This window comes from Sciurus vulgaris (genome assembly GCF_902686455.1).
Source record: "Sciurus vulgaris genome assembly, chromosome: 3".
NCBI lineage: Eukaryota > Metazoa > Chordata > Mammalia > Rodentia > Sciuridae > Sciurus > Sciurus vulgaris.
In genome coordinates, this window is record NC_136463.1 from 128,237,594 (window position 1) to 128,255,845 (window position 18,252).

The 18,252-nt window shown below is 33.2% G+C and overlaps 1 protein-coding gene across 5 annotated transcripts in view; it reads left to right on the top strand.

Annotated features, from left to right (window-relative positions):
• The window catches only part of SCRN3 (secernin 3), a 32,026-nt gene that overhangs the window by 7,373 nt on the left and 6,401 nt on the right, over positions 1–18,252 (top strand). For 3 of the 5 annotated variants that reach the window (XM_079135054.1, XM_079135052.1, XM_079135053.1), the window contains exons 5-7: positions 2,487–2,699; positions 15,003–15,165; positions 17,305–17,485. In XM_079135054.1, coding sequence (XP_078991180.1) covers positions 2,487–2,699; positions 15,003–15,165; positions 17,305–17,485 — 557 coding nt within the window. Of the gene's footprint in view, positions 1–2,486; positions 2,700–15,002; positions 15,166–17,304; positions 17,487–18,252 lie in introns of those variants that run through there. The other 2 variants (XR_013762999.1, XM_079135055.1) reach the window with 2 other exon arrangements.

Genomic DNA, 18,252 nt, shown 5'->3' on the forward strand with positions numbered 1-18,252 from the left:
ATGATGCAGCTATATTCTGCAGTATTTATTCAGAAGAAAGTCAGCATAGCTATACTTGCATACCCATGTTTATAGCAACACAGTTCACAATAGCCAAGGTATAGAACCAACATGGGTGTCTATCAATGGATGAGTGAATAAAGAAAATGTGGTATATATACACAAAGGGGTTTCATTCAGTCATTAAGAAGAATGAAATTGTGTCATCTGCAGGTAAATGGATGGGACTTGATAACAGTATGTTAAATGAAGTAAGCCAGACTCAGAAAGTCAAGGGTCATATTTTCTCTTATGAGTGGAAGCTAAAGAAGAAAAAAGGCAAGGGGAAGGATGTCATAAAAATAGAAGGGAGACCAGTGGAGTAGAAGAAAGGGATAAGAAGGAGGGGAAAGGGGAGGGAAAGGAAGGTACTGGTGAATGAAACTGACTAAATTATGTGCATGTACTAATATGTAGTAACAAATCTCACTATTATGTTTAATTATAATGCATCCGTAAAAAAGAAAGGATATGTTGATATAAAAGTAAAACAAAATTTTATGTCATTGGTTAAAACAACACAATTTGATTGTTTTAGAATGCTTTGTTTTTATTTCTCATGGTTTTGTTGTGATCATATATTCCTTTTATTTTTCAAGTGAGGAAATTCAGAGATGTAGAGACATAAGGTATGGTAGGTGCAAGACTTGGAATTGAGATCTTCCTGATCAGTTTAATTTTCTTTCACTAGAGCACAACCTTGTGTTCAGACACAATCATATTCTTCTGTGTACTTACCTCCTGGATCTTCTGGTTTTACTAAGGAGATAAGATAAATATATAAAAGTGTTAATTGATGCATGAGTGATCCATATAGATGCTGTGAATATTAAAGAAAGGAAAGGTCATTGTAAGCTGGAGGAGTTCAGAAAGGCTTCATAAAGGAAGTCTTGAGCTTTAGAGCATTCAGATACTATTTTTGAAAATAAATCATTGCCAGTTGTTTTGATGGACATTTTGTTATATATTTTGCTTTATATATTTTGTTTTACATTTTATTTTATGTTTTATGTTTGTTAATATATAAAATTCAACTTAGACTATTTTCTTATTGTATCAATTGGTCTGATTACATCACTAAGCACTTTTTATTTTATCAAATATGCCACATGAAAGACAAATGAATTCTATTCAACAGAATTCAATATTCTGTGACAAAGTCTCATTGGGTCATGCAAAATGAATACCTTCACTGGGTCTGATTATCCAGTTGTACATTAGCTCATTTCTAAGTGAGCTCAAGAAGTAAATTGTTGTTTTTGAATGTTCCTAACACAAAGGGTATATGTCTGATATGATAGATTTACCCTGGTCTGATTGACACTGTATACATGTATTGAAATGCTACTCTATACCACATAAATATGTACAATTAAAATATGTGTTGATTTAAAAAAATGGAATTGTTAAATTGTAGGGAATCATCTCTTAGATGAAAACTTCATCACTATCCTTGATTCTATTATAACTTGTCTTGATTTTATAGTGAGAATATCCCAAGTATTACTTTAGTAATTACTTAGTTGATTTGTACTTTGCAGACTGTCATTCTAAATCAGTTTCAAAACATTATCAATTTTAATTAACATTTATTTTTGTGGTACTTGGGATTGAACCCAGGAGTGTTTTACCTCTGGGCTACATCACCAGCCCTTTGTAAAAAATTTTGAGACAGGGTCTTGCTAAGTTGTCTAGGCTCACCTCAAACTTGTGATCCTCCTGCCTCAGCCTTGTAAATGGTTGGGTCAATTTTCATTTATCATGAGCTATATGATTTATTATGATCATTTTAGAACAGACTTTTCATTGTTTTCTTTTTTGTATTTTAGTGGAAAATTTTATTTGTGACTTGTGCCACAATAATCTTTGCAAGCCTTTTGTCTCTGTTCTAAATGTATTTATGCTTTTTTAAAAAAAAGTATAGTGTTACAAACTGTAACCCTAATGAACTGTTGATACCTACAATAAGCTGGATGAATCTTTAGAGAATTATGCTGAGTAAAAAAAGCCAGAATTCTTGGAATCAATGTTTAGAGAAATAGAGAACAGACTAGTGGTTGCCTGGAGTAAGTGACTAGGGGTAGGAGACAAGTGGGTATGACTGTAAAAGGGCAACATGAGGGATTCTTGACTGTATCATTACCAATATTATGATTGTGATTTTATACTTTGGTTTTTCAAGATGTTTTTGTTGGGGGATACTGAGTAAAAGGCACACTGTATCTTCCTGGATTATTTCTTGTAACTGCATGTGGATTTACAATTATCTTAACAAGAAAAGTTTAATTCTAAAAATTGTCTCTTAAAATATGCAATAGATGCACATGGCACAAAATTTAGAAGTCTATGTTTATATTTAAATAGTGATTAAGAATTCATAATGTATAGATGGGACCTTCATGTTAAACATAACTTTTCATTTTCATTTCTCTTTTCTTTGAAAATAGAGGGAGTCCGTAATATTTCTAATCAGCTTTCTATAACAACCAAGGTTGATCAAGAGCACCCAGACATGAGAAACTATGCTAAGCAGAAAGGCTGGTGGGATGGAAAAAAGGAATTTGATTTTGCTGCAACATATTCTTATCTTGATACAGCCAAGATGATGACTTCATCAGGCAGATACTGTGAGGGCTACAAGCTTCTGAATAAACACAAAGGTAATTTTAGCATTTTAATAATATCAGAGTAATAAATTACATTTTTGTTGATATAATATAAGAGTGATAAATCTGTTTTGAGGAATTATACTTAGTAAAAATATAGTCATTACAACTGAAAACAGTGTGATGATGATACTAGAAACAGTGTTTTGAGATGCACAAAATATACAATTGTGAGAGGTAATGATTCTTTGTGAAAGTTGTTCAGATTTTCAATCCTTAGAAAAAATTTTTTAAAAATTCTATTAATATTCTTTGAACAAAATTGGGGTTACTTTTATTCTCAGATTCTTTTTTTCTTTTTTTGGTACCAGGGTTGAACCCAGGGGTGCTTATCCACTGAGTCATATCCCCAGCCCTTTTTGTTTTTTAGAGAGAGGTTGCTGAGGGCCTTGCTAAATTGCTGAGGCTGGCTTTGATCTTGTGATCCTCCTGACGTTTTGAACTTGTGATCCTACTGTCTCAGCCTCCCTAGCTACTGGGATTACAGGCCTGCTGTCAGAATTCTTTGAAACATGGCGATATGCTTCTTTGACTATTGCTGCTGCTACTTGTATTTATTTTTTGATCGTACTCTTATTGGTTATTTTATTACTATAAAATTATATCTAGAACTTCTGATTGAGAAGACAAACAGCAGATATAAGAATTCCCTCCATCCCACTTCAAAACTTCAGAAGTATTGAATAAAATAGTCATTAAAGGCATATATAACTAAGTTCAAATACAGAAATAGGAAATCACCAGGTTCTAAAAATGAAGAGAGAACCTATAGTATCAGCAAGATTTGAAGTATTTCCACCCCCCACACAGTCCTTATCTCTGGTTCAAAGGTAGGGTAGAATGATTCTGCACTGATCTAAACCTTACAGTCTAGAGTTTTAACATCCACGAAAAGTGTAGGTGTCTAGGTCAAAGGCCCATTCGGGAAACAGGAGCTAGGCTCCTTAAAAAGGCTACAAATCTTGAAAAGTACTATTCCGCTCCTTGCTGAGAGTCCTATCTTGGAATTGAGCTTCCTGCTATCTCAGGCTGTGAGTCAACACAGTCTCTCATGAGAGATTGAACTCTGAACCACATATATTTTGTGAGCTTAGTTGGGGCTACCTCAGTGTGGGGCTGAGAAATAAATGTTGGTTTCGAATTAGTAAACCATACAAGATCTCAGCATATGTGTATTTCTTTATCTACTATGTGAATATTTGATATAATACATATTCAGATTTTACTCAAATTACCTATCTAATGGAAAATGTACCATAATAAATCTACATGTAACTGCTATTGAAAACATTTAAATTACATGGGATGTAGATGAAAGGATGTAGTTCTACATACACTATGATAGCTTCTACTGTTATGTCCTCAAGTACTCTAAACTTTTTCTGTGTATTACCTAATCTGCTGTTAAATCTCATCTAGTGATGTTTTCATTTTAGATATTGTGTTTCATCTCTACAAATTTCATTTGGTTCTTCATCTTTCATTTGTCTACTCATTACCTTTGTGTTTTTCTTTAAATCCTTGAGCATATTCATCACATATTTGTAACAGCAATTTTAGCATCCTTGTCTGCTAACAATATCATCTCCGTAATTTTTTAGTCTGTTTTTTTAGTGACCAGATTTTCATCTTTTTTTTGGGCGGGGGAGTTGCATTTTCACGGATCTAGTAATTTTGATTGGGTGATGGGGATTATGATTTTATTTGATGAGTGCTGCATTTTTATATTCTTTTAAGCAGCGTTGGACTTTTAGGTCTATTTTAAAGTTTTGTTAGGGTAGCTCTAGAGTAGTCTTTCCTGTGGGGCTGGTTTGGGCCTACTTCTGAGGAGGAAGAAGATTCAAATGACTAGTGTCAGAAATAAAAGAGATCATTATAGACTCCACAGACATTAGGAAACTAACAAAGGAATACTACAAATAGCTCTATGCTCCTAAATTCATTAACTCAGAGAAAATGAACCAATTTCTTAAAATCCACAGAACACCGAAATTTACCTAACAAGAAATATATAACAATAGATAACTCTTGTTTTAGCAGATACTTCATCTTAATTGATTATACTTAATCTGCAAACTGTCATTGGCTCAAATTTCAGTACATTTCTTGCATTCTGCCCACATGATTATCTAGGAATCAGATGAATATTTGGGCAGGTTTTTTTTTTTTTTTTTTTTTTTTTTTTTTTTTTTTTTTTCCTGACCAGAGAATTTAGAGGTTCTTCTCCCTCACTCTTTCCTTTATGGATTTGCCTTTCATTTTCTAGTGCTTGTAGTTGACCTCTGGTTCTTGAGGCCAGAAATACCAAGATTATCTACTGCTGCCAGCACAGCATTGACTGTGGACTTCCTGTAGGTTGTAGTCACAACAAAATTGGGAAATTCATCCTATGCCTCATCCTCTCTCCACATCACCTCCCCTCGAAGTTTTCTTGCTTTTGTTACCTGTAAGAGCCTACAGGTAGTTGTTAACTGCATGTGTGTGTGTGTGGTGCTGGGAATTGAACCCAGGGCCTTGCGCATGTGAGGCAACCACTCTACCAACTAACTGAGCTGTATTCCCAGCCCTGTTCACTGCATTTTTATTCCAAGTTTATATTTATATTATCGAGGGTTGGTTTGATAGGAGCTTACATAGTGCTGTTCAAAGTAGAACTCCATGAGTTTTTTATTATTCTATGATATTATTTTATTTATAAAAATAAAATATTTGCATGACTGAAAATTCAAAAGTAGACAAGAACACACAGAAAAGTCTGTCTTCCCTATCCTGTCCCTAGATAGTTTTTCCCCCATAGGCGATTCTTTATGTATTCTCCCAGAGATGATACAAGCTTAATGAGACAAATATGTGTATGTATTTTTCTCTTTTTACAGAAATGGTAGTGTGCCATTTACACTTTTCTACATATAACTTTCCTATGTTAGTAGTATGTAATATAGATCATTCTATCTCAGTGTCTGCAGAACTCTCCTTTAAACAGATACATATTATTCTATTATTTTGATATTGCCTTGATTTCTATGTGGTAGTATTTTGATCATTATATAATAAAGAATGGTTGTATGACTCTTACTTTAGCTAACATATCACCGTTACTTAGGTTGTTTTTATTTTTTTGTTATTGAAAATCATATAAAGTGTTCATAGCCTACTTACACTCATATCCATGGTTATTCTCATAGAATGAGTTTTTAGAAGAAGAATGTGCAATGAAAATGTATGCATATTTTAAAGCTTTTGAAACACATTGCCAGAATGGCCACCAGAAGAGACACATCAATTTAAATTAACACCAGCAATATTTGACTATTTGAGTGCCTATTTTCTAAATACTTATTTTTTAACCTTTATAGTTTGTGGTGGGGGGTACCCAGTATTGAACCCAGAGGCACTTAACCACTGAATCACATCTCCAGCCCTTTTTTATATTTTATTTAGAGACAGGATTTTGCTGAGTTGCTCAGGACCTTGCTAAATTCCTGAGGCTGACTTTGAACTCATGATCCTCCTGCCTGAGCTTCCCAAACCACTGGGATTACAGGCATGTGTCATGGCCAGAAGCTACCTTTTATAAATTTTGTATGCAAAAGTGGCATATTATTTTAATATATATTTATTTTATTATTCTTATATTTATTGAAAATTTATAATTTTCTTATAAATTGCCTGCTAATTAGTATATCTTTTTTGCATTTTTATATTAGGTCACTACTAACTCCTAAAAAATAACTTTTAATATACCTTTCTCCCTTTGCTACCAAATAATTTCAGCAAAATAAATTTTATTTAGATTACTGAGTGGCAGATAATAGCTAAAAGAGTCATTTTACTAGTGAAAATATGTGTTGTGGTGCTTTTGAAATAAATTGCTGGGTCAGTCATGAAGCAAGACATGGAATTTTTTCACCCTGGCGGGTTGGAAGAGCAGCAAGCAAGTCATCTCTGCAACCTTTGACCTTTTGTAGAAGGTAGGACACATTTTTATAGCTAAAAACCGCAAGCTACCAGTCAAAACCATAGCAATATAGGAAGTGGGTCAGGATGACCCAGGTTAGGTTACAGTTCACTGCCCAAGAAAAATGGGAATTAAAAAGAGAATATAATACATTGTATAAGAGGAAAGAAACACTTTTCAACTGCCATGTGTTGTCAAATAGGGTGTGCTTATTATCGGGAGATGGCAGAGGCAGAGTTTTCTCATGGGAGAAGCATTTCTCACATAAAATGGAGTCTCAGGGTAAAATGAGTTTGCCTGGTCAACATATAGTTTGGCCCATTCGTGTGACTGATCTACCTTCCTTCACTTGAAGGATAAAATGGTCCTATAAATCAATCAGCAAGCAACTACTCAGAAATGGATCAGTCAGTGATTGATATTTGCTTCTTAAGTATTCATTAAACAAATTATTTCACATTAGTTATTTGGTAACATGATCATTTTCAAAGTATTTAATATCTTGTATTTTAATTTCTAAAAGGGAATGTCAAAATTTGAAAAGTTTTCTATAGTTTCTTATTGTTAGTTTATTATTTTATTTTATTTTATGAATTTATTTATTTTTGGTACTGGGAATTGATCCCAGGGGTGTTTAACCACTGAGCCACATCCCCAGCCCTTTTTTGTACTTTATTTAGAGACAGGATCTCCCTGAGTTGCTTAGGGCTGAACTAAATTGCTAAGGCTGGCTTTGAACTTTGAATTCTCCTGCCTCAGCCTTCTGAGCCTTTGGGATCATAGATGTGCACCACTGTGCACCCAGCTAGCCTACCATTTTATAAGTAGGTTATTTAAACTGGTTTTCCATATGGATAGGTATGTAAAAAATGATACAGCATGTTATACTAAAGATTTCAATTTTAGACTTATTATTATAAAAGTAGACAAAAAAAGCTGTTGTCGCAGCATCTACTCTCATTTTATTACAGGCTTATTAAGGGCCAGGTACTGTATTAAGTTTATTTACTTACATTTTCTTTTTAAACAGTCATGTGAAGTAGATACCATCTTCACTTTGCAAATGAGAAAACTATATGTATTTGTGCTCTTTGTTTATATTCTCTATGAAACTGAAAAAAGGGCTTTTTTACTTGTCTTTTTCTCTAACCACCTAGCTCAATGTCTTGCACTACTATGTTTTTTGTGCTTAATAAATGTTGAATTGACTAATTAAGGATCATTAGTTGAATTGAATTAAATTTTAACTTGTAGGTAGGTTAGCAAAGATAACTGTTGTGGCTGGGGAGATAGCTCAGTTGGTAGAGTGCTCACCTCTCAAGCACAAGGCCCTGGGTTCAATCCCCAGCACTGCAAAAAAAAAAAAAAAAAAAAAAAAAGATAACTGTTGTGTACTTTTTTCAGGCAATAAGCCTAAAGGTCCAGGAAATAAAATTAGCAGATAATCTTGAAAAATGAAGAGCAATAATGCATAATTAAGATGGAAAGGAAAATGTCAAGAATTTAAGGTTTAGGGTAATTGGACAAAAGGAAGAAAAATAAACAGAAATAATTAAAAATTAATTACCCAGTGCATCATAATACTTGTCATATTTAAGTACAAAATACTGAATTGTAGATTTGAAAGTCATACATGAGTATGGTAATAGATGCATCTGACGTGAAGCTTATTTATTTCAAGTGTGATGTACAGTTCATCTAGCTTTCTGTGCTTTGCCAAAAGAATAAATGTGTTTCTAATACTTTCATAGAAAATTGTCTACTAGTACATTATAGCTAATTTTTCCCATGATTTTTCTAGATAGAAGAGCCTACCTTTCTCCTTTCTAACCATCCCGACCTGATGGCTATTAGCTGTGCTGCATGTATATCCAAATTGTATCTATATTCACTCATGTATTTTAAATAACTAGTTTGAATTGCAATGAAATTGCACCCTGTGTTTTGCATTGATTTTACTGAACCCTGCCACTGCACTATCAGTACTTATTCAATGCTTGCTAGTGGATTACTTATAGCTATCCTACTCAAGTGATCATGTAAATCCTCCTTTCATTTTGAGAATTGTAGGTTTTGAATACAGAAAACATTTTTATAATACCTGTATTATCACAGTGTTACGTTCTGCCTCTGTTTTTATTAAAACTTGCATCTATGGAAATTTAAACTTGAATCATTTTTACATCTCACTAGGTATTAAAGCTATGTGCCTGGTAGATCATTGTGGATGGTAGGCTTTTGTTTTATTGTTGAGTTTTAATATTAAAGGTGCTTTTACAGGTAACCTTTTTTCTTCCTGTGTTTTTCAAAATTAACAGAAAAGATATGACTCCTAGTACCAGTTGACCTATAAGTTCAGTAAGTTATTTTTCTTGTTTTGAATTTGAAGTCATGGTTATGCTGTAAAGAAACCAGATAGAATATAGACTTGTGTAAATCTTAACATAAAATTGTTGGTAATTTGCATGATTAACTGATGGGAAAACATTAGATTATTGTATATAAGTTAATTTTCTTTTAATTTTTAATGTCACAAAAATCACATTTGGTATAGACTTGCTATGGGCTTTTTCTTTTCTTTTTTTTTGGATACCTGGAATTGAACCCAGGGGTGCTTAACCACTGAGCCACATCCCCACCCCATTTTTGTATTTTATTAGAGATAAGGTCTTGCTTAGGACCTCACTAAATTTCTTAGTGCTGGGTTTGAGCTCGTGATCCTCCTGTCTCAGCCTCCCGAGTGGCTGGGATTACAGGCATGTGCCATGGTGCCCTGTGGAGCTTTTTCTTTTATCCCCATGTTATCATGGGAATGGTGGGGGCAGATTCTTGCTTTTCATATTCTCTTTATCTTTTTTTTTTTTTTTTTGCGGTGCTAGGGATTGAACCCACGGCCTTGTGCTTGCAAGGTAAGCACTCTACCAACTGAGCTATATCCCCAGCCCTTCTCTTTATCTTTGTGAGTTACTTCATTTTTAAATTTCTTTCCTGTAAGTATCATAGAATGTTATTTATTTATTTGGTGCTGGGGATTGAATCCAGGGCATTGTGCATGCTAAGCATGTCTCTACCACTAAGCTATACCTATAAGCTATATCTCCAGCCCCAGTAACTGTAGAGTTTTGAGAGTGAGGAAAACAAATAAACAAAAATCTGTGGTCAATCAACCATGTTAAGTCAAAGTTATTTATTTATTTTGAACTAAGTTTAGCCAGGTGCGGTGATGCTCGCCTGTAATCCTAATAACTCAGGAGACTGAGGCAGGAGAATAGCAAGTTAAGCTAGTTTCAGCAATGTGGCAAGACCCTGTCTCAAAATAAAAAGGGCTGGGGATGTGGATCAGTGGTTTAGCGCCCCTGGGTTCAATCCAAAACAAAATAAAAAAAACTAATTTTAATGCAATAATTGAATGTTTCCACATAAAATGTTTGAAATACCTGATGGCAGAAACTGTTTAACTTAAAAAAAAAAAAAAAGAAAAGAAAAGAAAAAAGAAAGAAAGAAAAAAAACCCAACTGTACTACCAGGCATGGTGGCGCATGCCTATAATCTCAGCTGCTCGGGAGGTAGGAGGATAGCAGTTTCAGAGCCAACCTCCACAAAAGTGAGGCTCTAAGCAACTCAGTGAGACCCTGTCTCTAAGTAAAATACAGAAAAAGGGCTGGGGATGTGGTTCAGTGGTCGAGTGCTCCTGAATTCAATCCCTGGTACTCCGGGCCTCTGCAAAAACAAACAAACAAACAAACAAAAAGTGTACTTGTGACAATATGGATCTCTGATGTTTATTACTGTTATTAAGAAACTGGTACTACATCAGTGTAAAAAGAAGTTGATGTATTTAATAAATATTAGGCATAATAATGGTGTGGTTAAAAGAATACTGCTACCTACGTAGGAGTATGTGGAAATAGAATTACCTCCTTCCAGGAATAACTATAATAATTGGAGTGGGGGAAATCTCCCTGTTTGAAGACCTGAATGAATACCTGAAACAATCAGAGCCTGACTTACTTTCTTTTTCCTTTTTTTTTTTGTAGTCCTGGAGATTGAACCCTTTTCAAGTATGCTAGGCAAGTGTTCTACTACTGAGCTACACCCACCCCTCTTTTAATTTTGAGACAGGTCTTTATTGAGTTTCCCAGCCTGGTCTCTAACTTGCAGTTCTCCTGTCCCAAGTGGTTGATTACAGGTGTGCCCCATGGTACCCAGATCCTCTTTTTTTTTTTTTCTTTCTCTCTTCAGTGCTAGAGATTGAACCCTGGACCTCATTCATGCTAGGCAAGTGCTATACCACTGTAACTGAGTTACAGAATTACATCGTCAACCCCTCAACACCTGTTTTATGAACTAGAGAACAATATGAGAGAATTTATAATACTGTTTTTTATGTGACATGAAAAATACCTCATTATTCTGCTTTTTCAGAATTATCCTGGCAATTCTTGAATGTTTGTTTTTGCCAATGAATTTTACAATATATTTTTTAGTTTACCCCAAGAAAATATTTTTGAGGTTTGGCTGGAATTGAGTTAAAACTGTAGATTAGTTTTAGAGAGAACTGACACCTGATAATATTGCTTTCCTATTCAAAAACAAGGTAAGGTTATCCATTTATTCATATTTTATTTTGTGTCTCTAAGTAGACTTTTATAGCTTTCTTCATCCTGTTTTCTACATTGACTCTTTCATTATGTTAAAGAAGTATTCAGTCAACACTTTGTGCTAGGCATGAGACCACATAGCAACAGACATGAATGATCTGGTCTTAAGTTTCTGGATCATAGTGACCAGTAACAGATGGTATTGTTCAACATGTGTTTACAATTTTTTGCCACTATAAATTATGTTTAACACTGGAAATTACTATAAATTCAATTTCTTAAAAGTTATGGGCTGTTCAAACTATCAATTTCATTTTGAGTAAGTTTTGGTAGTACATGCTTTTCAAAGAATTGGTCCGTTTCTCCTAAGTTGTCAACTTATGTATATAGAGTTGTTTGTAGTATTCTCTTTTTATGTCTGTGAGTCTGTCATGTCCCCATTTCATTTCTGATATTGAAAATTTCATAATTTGTGTCTTCTTTTCTTTGTCAGTCTAACTAGAGGCTTTTCAATTATATTGATCTTTTCAAAGAGCTGGTTTTTTTGTTTAATTGATTTTTCTCTATTTTTCTGTTTTTAATTCCATTATTCTCTGTTCTTTTCTTCATTATTTACTTCCTTCTGCTTGCTTTGGGCTTATTTTGCTCTTCTTTTTCCAATTAAATAGAAACTTTAATTACTGATTTCCATGTTGACCTCTAAGTATTTTTCTAGTATTTTTATTTTTTTGCTGGTAATGTGAATGGGATATTTTCTGTTGTACTTCCTAGCTGGTTGTTTTTCGATTATAAGGAAACTTGAATTTTTTCACTTATTTAATTAACTTTATCACTGGTACCTTATTTTTGTAGTTTTGAAATCTGTTTTTTGGATTTGCAGGTAGGTAATTTAATGTCATTGATCCTATTTTAATCTTCAAGTAGAGTTATACTTTTAGAATTGCGTATTTTGTGCAACATCAAATTAGGAGATCATGTAAGAAAATTGAGGAGATACAGGTGCATTCTGAAACTAACACATCATTTTAGTAATCTGTCAGCTGGTTAATGAAGCAAAGATTTCAAAAAACAGTGATGGATAATAGAAGTTATGTGCATTTTACCTAAATTTTCATTGTTGATGCCCCAACAGTACAAAAGTTTCATAGAGAAGCAAAATTAGCTTCAACATAAAAACAAATACCAAGGAACTGTTTATAAAACTAGTCTTTATTCAGACATCTTTCCCCACTTAGCATGTCTTTCATCAGCTCTGCTGCCAGCATTTTTGTTGGTTAGTTCCTATGGTTATTAAATATTCAATGACACTATACACATAGAATACAAAATGAAAGTCTTGCAAATGGTGGATGATTTCAAGAAATCCATGAAGGTAATTGATTTACTGCTTAAGTCTCATACAAAGTCAGTGACAAAAAAGGCATGGATAGAAAGTTAGACCTCTTAACTGAAAACTGAGGATGGTAATATGACCATGTGCTTTCAGAGAAAGTGACTTGAATATTAGAGCATTAAGGGAGGGACAACCCCATTATTGGATGTTGGGAAATGATGGGTTAGGAAACTTGATGCAGTCCTCAAATATTTTTGTGAAAATTGTCTTTATGCTCATGCTGCAATAGTCAAATACAGTTGAATTCTCTTAAAATTTTGTTGGAAAAATTATACCTAATTCTTTGTTTTAAGACTTCATATGTTAAAATTTTAAACTAAATTTTTTATAAGTTCATGTAAACCTTTTTCTTTAATATTTTTATTTCACATTAAAAGTTCAAACAATTCTTTTTACCCTATTTTTTATCATGAAGTTTTGATTCTCATTCTGAAACTTTTCAGGAGAGATTGTAAATGAGTTGTTAACTGTAGTTACTTTAGTTGAAATTAGATCAGGGTATTTGACTTCTTTATATTCATGAAGAGATATATCTCTTTGTATTTATATCTCTATATAGATACATCTCTACTTTCTGTGATAGTGCCTGGCACTTAACAGATGCACCAAAATGTTTTTTTAAAATACATGAGAACTAAACAGAGAAATATCCTTTTCTATAGAAAATTTATAATCTAATGATGGGACTAGGACACATATAGACAAAAGATTATTACCACTTGTAGATGGAGAGGAAAAAGTCATTTCAGTTGAGCTTAATAGTAAGTTTTAATTTGCAGGAATTTTAATTTGACCCAGGAGGAATTTGGAGTGATAAATTTTGCAGAAGAAAATTCATGATAGTTGAAAAGAAAAACAAGCTATTTTTGGCAGACTGCTGTTTTAGTCAGCTTTTTATTGCTGTCACCAAGATATTTGACAAGAACAACTTTGAGGAGCAAAAGTTTGTTTTGGCTCAGTTTCAGAGGTCTCATTGCTCTGGACCCACAGTTAGGCAGAACATCATGGCAGAGGGACTGGTGGAGGAAAACTGCTGAACTCATTGTGGCCAGGAAGCAGATAGAGGGATCAGGGACAAAATACAAACCCCAAGGGCACACCTCTAGTGACCTAATTCCTCCAGTCATTCCCACCTGTCTATAATTACTGCCAAGCTAGCCCATTCAAATTATTAATCCATCAAGTAGATTAATCCACTAATGAGATTACAACTCTTATAGTCTAATCCTTTCACTGCTGAATATTACTGCGTTCACACAGGAGCTTTAGAGGGGGGGACATTTATATCCAAACCATAACTGCAACAGGTAGGTTAAGATTTTTTGTTGTTACTATAAGGCAATTCTGAGCCTCATCTTTGTCTATGGATGTGTACACAATGAACAGAGCTGTTTGAAAACATCAGTGACTTTACAAAATTTTTGGTAATGCTTTCCAAATATTGAAATCTGAAGCTCTCTATAACCAGGGGCATGTTATGTTTACTAAAGATATAAAATACTTTTTTTCTATTTTCCTCAACAAATTCTTAAAAACATTAAACTTAATTTATCTTTAAAAAATTTTTTTAGTTGTAGATGAACACAATACCTTTATTTATTTATTTTTATGTGGGGCTGAGGCTCGAACCCAGTGCCTCCCATGTGCTAGGCAAGCGCTCTACCACTGAACTACACCCCCAGCCCAAAAAACATTAAACTTTAAATATCAAAGTATAAAACAGTATAATCACATGCACTATTTCATCACATACATATTTCATTATGAACAATGGGATGTTTAAACTTTTAAAGTAGTCCAGCAGGATTATGAACACCAAGATTCCATTAACCAATAATGTGTTTTGTCTTATTCATTCTTTTTCAAGTTCCAGCCCACACTTTCATGTAAGATTATTAATGTCAGACACAGAAATTATTATAGGAAAAATAATGTGTTATTTTGTAAAAAATTATCTCATTTAATACTGGGAACTAAACAATATTTTTAAATATTTGGTTCTAAGAATGGACAGACTCAGATAATAGTTACTGATATCAGTTCATTACTAAATATGTCTTAAAAATTCTGTAAGTACAATAGGATTGAGTGTATTTTTACAGTATTGATTCCTTTTTCTTGGGAAGTGTTTATTGGTTAGAATGGTTTTGAGACTTTGCATATTTTATATTTAAGAGAAAGTATCTTTCTGTGATAATGGAATGAGTCTAATTGCTGTTAAAACAGTTTGTTTATAGTCAATCTCTCATTTATATCAAGTCCAGTATCTCCTATATTATCAGTAGAGAAAGCAGTTTGTAAGTGTATGCAAACATATTTGATGGGTTTTTAAATTATTTCCTTAGGAAACATAACTTTTGAAACAATGATGGAAATTCTCCGAGATAAACCAAGTGGCATTAATATGGAGGGAGAATTCCTGACCACTGCAAGCATGGTTTCTGTTTTACCTCAAGATTCCAACCTTCCTTGCATTCACTTCTTTACAGGAACTCCTGATCCTGAGAGGTGAAGTCACACAATACTGTAAACTTAGCAAGTGGTCATGGGGTGGGGTAAAATCATAGAATATTGATGGTTCTGTCAGACTAAATTTTTGTTATATAAATAAGACAATTTGTTGGTAGATTTTCTGTGCCAATTTTAGATTGAAATTTCCATGTGTTTAACTGTTCTCATTTTTTATGGTAAGAAAAGACTTATAGTTAAGGAGTACACTTATCTGTACTCTTCTTTCCTACAAATATATTTAACGTTGTCAAGAAAATAAAATAGGTTTTTCAACTTAGATTTCAGACATTAACAATATTAGATGATTAACAAATTAGTAAATAGAATAAGTAATGTAGTTATGTTAGATTTACTTATATACCCATATCTAGAAAACAAATACATATAAAACAAACTATCAATAGTTCAACTTATATCTTTAGGCCTTTTTTTTTTCCTAGTACCCAGATTATGATCTTTTTAAAAAATATCTTTTTATGTGTTCTATTAGTTACACATGATAGTAGAATGCATTTTGACACATCATAAGTAAATGGAATATAACTTCTCATTCGTCTGGTTGTACATGATGTAGAGTTACACAGGTCATGTAATCATATGCACATAGGGTAATAATGTCTGTTTCATTTTATCATTCCTACCCCCCAACCCACCCTTCCCTTCACTCCCCTCTGTCTAGTCCAAATTATTTCTATTCTTCCCCTACCCACTTATTGTGAATTAGCATCTGCATATCAGAGAAAAAATTCAGCCTTTGGTTCTTTGGGATTGGCTTATATTAGCATAATATTCTCCAGTTTCATCCATTTACTGGCAAATGCCATAATTTCATTCTTCTGGCTGAGTAATATTCCATTGTATATATATAACAGTTTCTTTATCCATTTATCTGTTGAAGGGCACCTAGGTTCGTTCCATAGTTGGGCTGTTGTGAATTGAGCCGCTATAAACATTGATGTGTCACTGTAGTATGTTGATTTTAAGTCCTTTGGGTATAAACTTAGGAGTGGGATGACTGGGTCAAATGATGGTTCCACTACACGTTTTTTGAGGACTCTCCATACTGCTTTCCAGAGTGGTTGCATCAATTTGTAGTCCTACCAGCAATGTATCCTCCCACATCCTTGCCAATATTTATTGTTGCTTGTGTTCTTGATAATTGCCATTCTGACTGGAGTGAGATGGAATCTTAGTGTAGTTTTGATTTGCATTTCTCTAATTGCTAGAGATGTTGAACTTTTTCATATATTTGTCAGTCGATTGTTTATCTTCTTTCAAGTGTCTGTTCAGTTCCTTAGCCCATTTATTAATTGGGTTATTTGTTTTATTGTTGTTAAGCTTTTTGAGTTCTTTATATATCCTGGAGATTAATGCTCTATCTGAGGTGTGTATGATAGAGATTTTTTCCCATTCTGTAGGCTCTCTCTTCACATTATTATATATATATATTTTTTTGTTGTTGTTGTTGTTGTTGTTGTTTTTGCTATGAAGATTTTTAGTTTGATTCTATCCCATTTGTTGATTCTTGATTTTACTTCTTGAACTTTAAGAGTCTTGTTAAGGAAGTCAGTTTCTAAGCCAACATGGTGGAGGTTTGGGCTCCTTTTTCTTCTATTCTTTAGGACTTTTATAGCCTATCTTGATTCAAGTCATTTGTATCTCTTACAAAACTTAATGCACATTAAATTTAGAAATGATTTTGTATTTACTATCCCTTTGTTATAGTCTTTTATATTATTAAAGATATTTTCAAGAAGTTAGGATGAAACCTGTGTCCCCTTATTAACACTTGTGCTGATTTTCAGTCCAGTTTATAATCCTCAATCAGTCTATGAAACTGAGGACTGTTCTTGCCTTAGGAAATGGAAAACTGTTCCTTCACTGATGCCATGTGTGTGTAGGCTCTCTGTTAGGTCCATAGGAATGCCAGCCTAAACAAAGCTTTGTCCCTTGCTACAAACAAGATCACATTGTACCCTAGGAGTTGGGCATAAGCATAATTAATATGACAGGAGCAACTTACTATGTAGCATCATTAACAGAAACTTCTCTAAGAGAACATCTTGGAAAATATAGAATGATGCTGAATTTTTAAATATTTTAACATGTCAGTTTAATAAAGTCTCTTTCTTCTAGATCAGTTTTTAAGCCTTTTATATTTGTGCCACATATTTCACAACTATTGGATACCAGTTCACCAACATTTGAACTTGAAGATCCAGTTAAAAAGAAGCCACACTTAAAGATTAAGCCTGACAGAAGACACCTACTCTATCAAAAACATCAACAGGCATTGGATGTAATAGATAATAATGAGGTATGATTATATTATATTCTTTGTTGTATCATTGAGAATAAAGTATGATTCAATCTGATTCTAAACTTTGGAAACCAATTTCTTTCCTTCATGTAAAAAGTAGGTTTAGAAATAATGTAGATGTTCATACTATAGTAAAGTTGTATTATTTTTACCTTTGGTTAAGAATATGTGTGTTGTGACTATTTTAGAGAAATTTAGTATAATAAATGTAACAATAACTAACATTTATTGAGCACTTATTATATATTATTTTATATGGATTATTTCATTTAATCTCCACAATTACTTTATAAGATAGGTACTATTGTTATCCCCATTTTACTGATAAAGAATGTAAAACTAGGAGAGAGGTTAAGTAATTAGCTTAGTATCTATATCTCACACCAAAAATTATATAGACTCTCAAGGGCAATTAATCTGTTCTTTTACATAATATTCATAATCCTATGGCTGCAGATGAAAATTAATTGAAAGTGATTAAAGGCCATATAGACTTAAAATAATACTTTGTTTTTAAAAAATCATATATGCTTCTATTTTTAAAATGTAAACATGGTAAAGAGCAATGTTACCTGAAATCTCTAGAAATAAGCAGATGTATTTATTTTCTGATATAGATTGAAAGATGATTTTATAAAGTCCACACGCCTCTTCAGCCCTCCCTATCCCTTGCCCCTCCAACTTAAAAAAAAAAAAAAATAGATAAGAACAAAATGGGGCTGGGGATGTAGCTCAGTAGTAGAGTTCTTGCTTAGCATGCATGC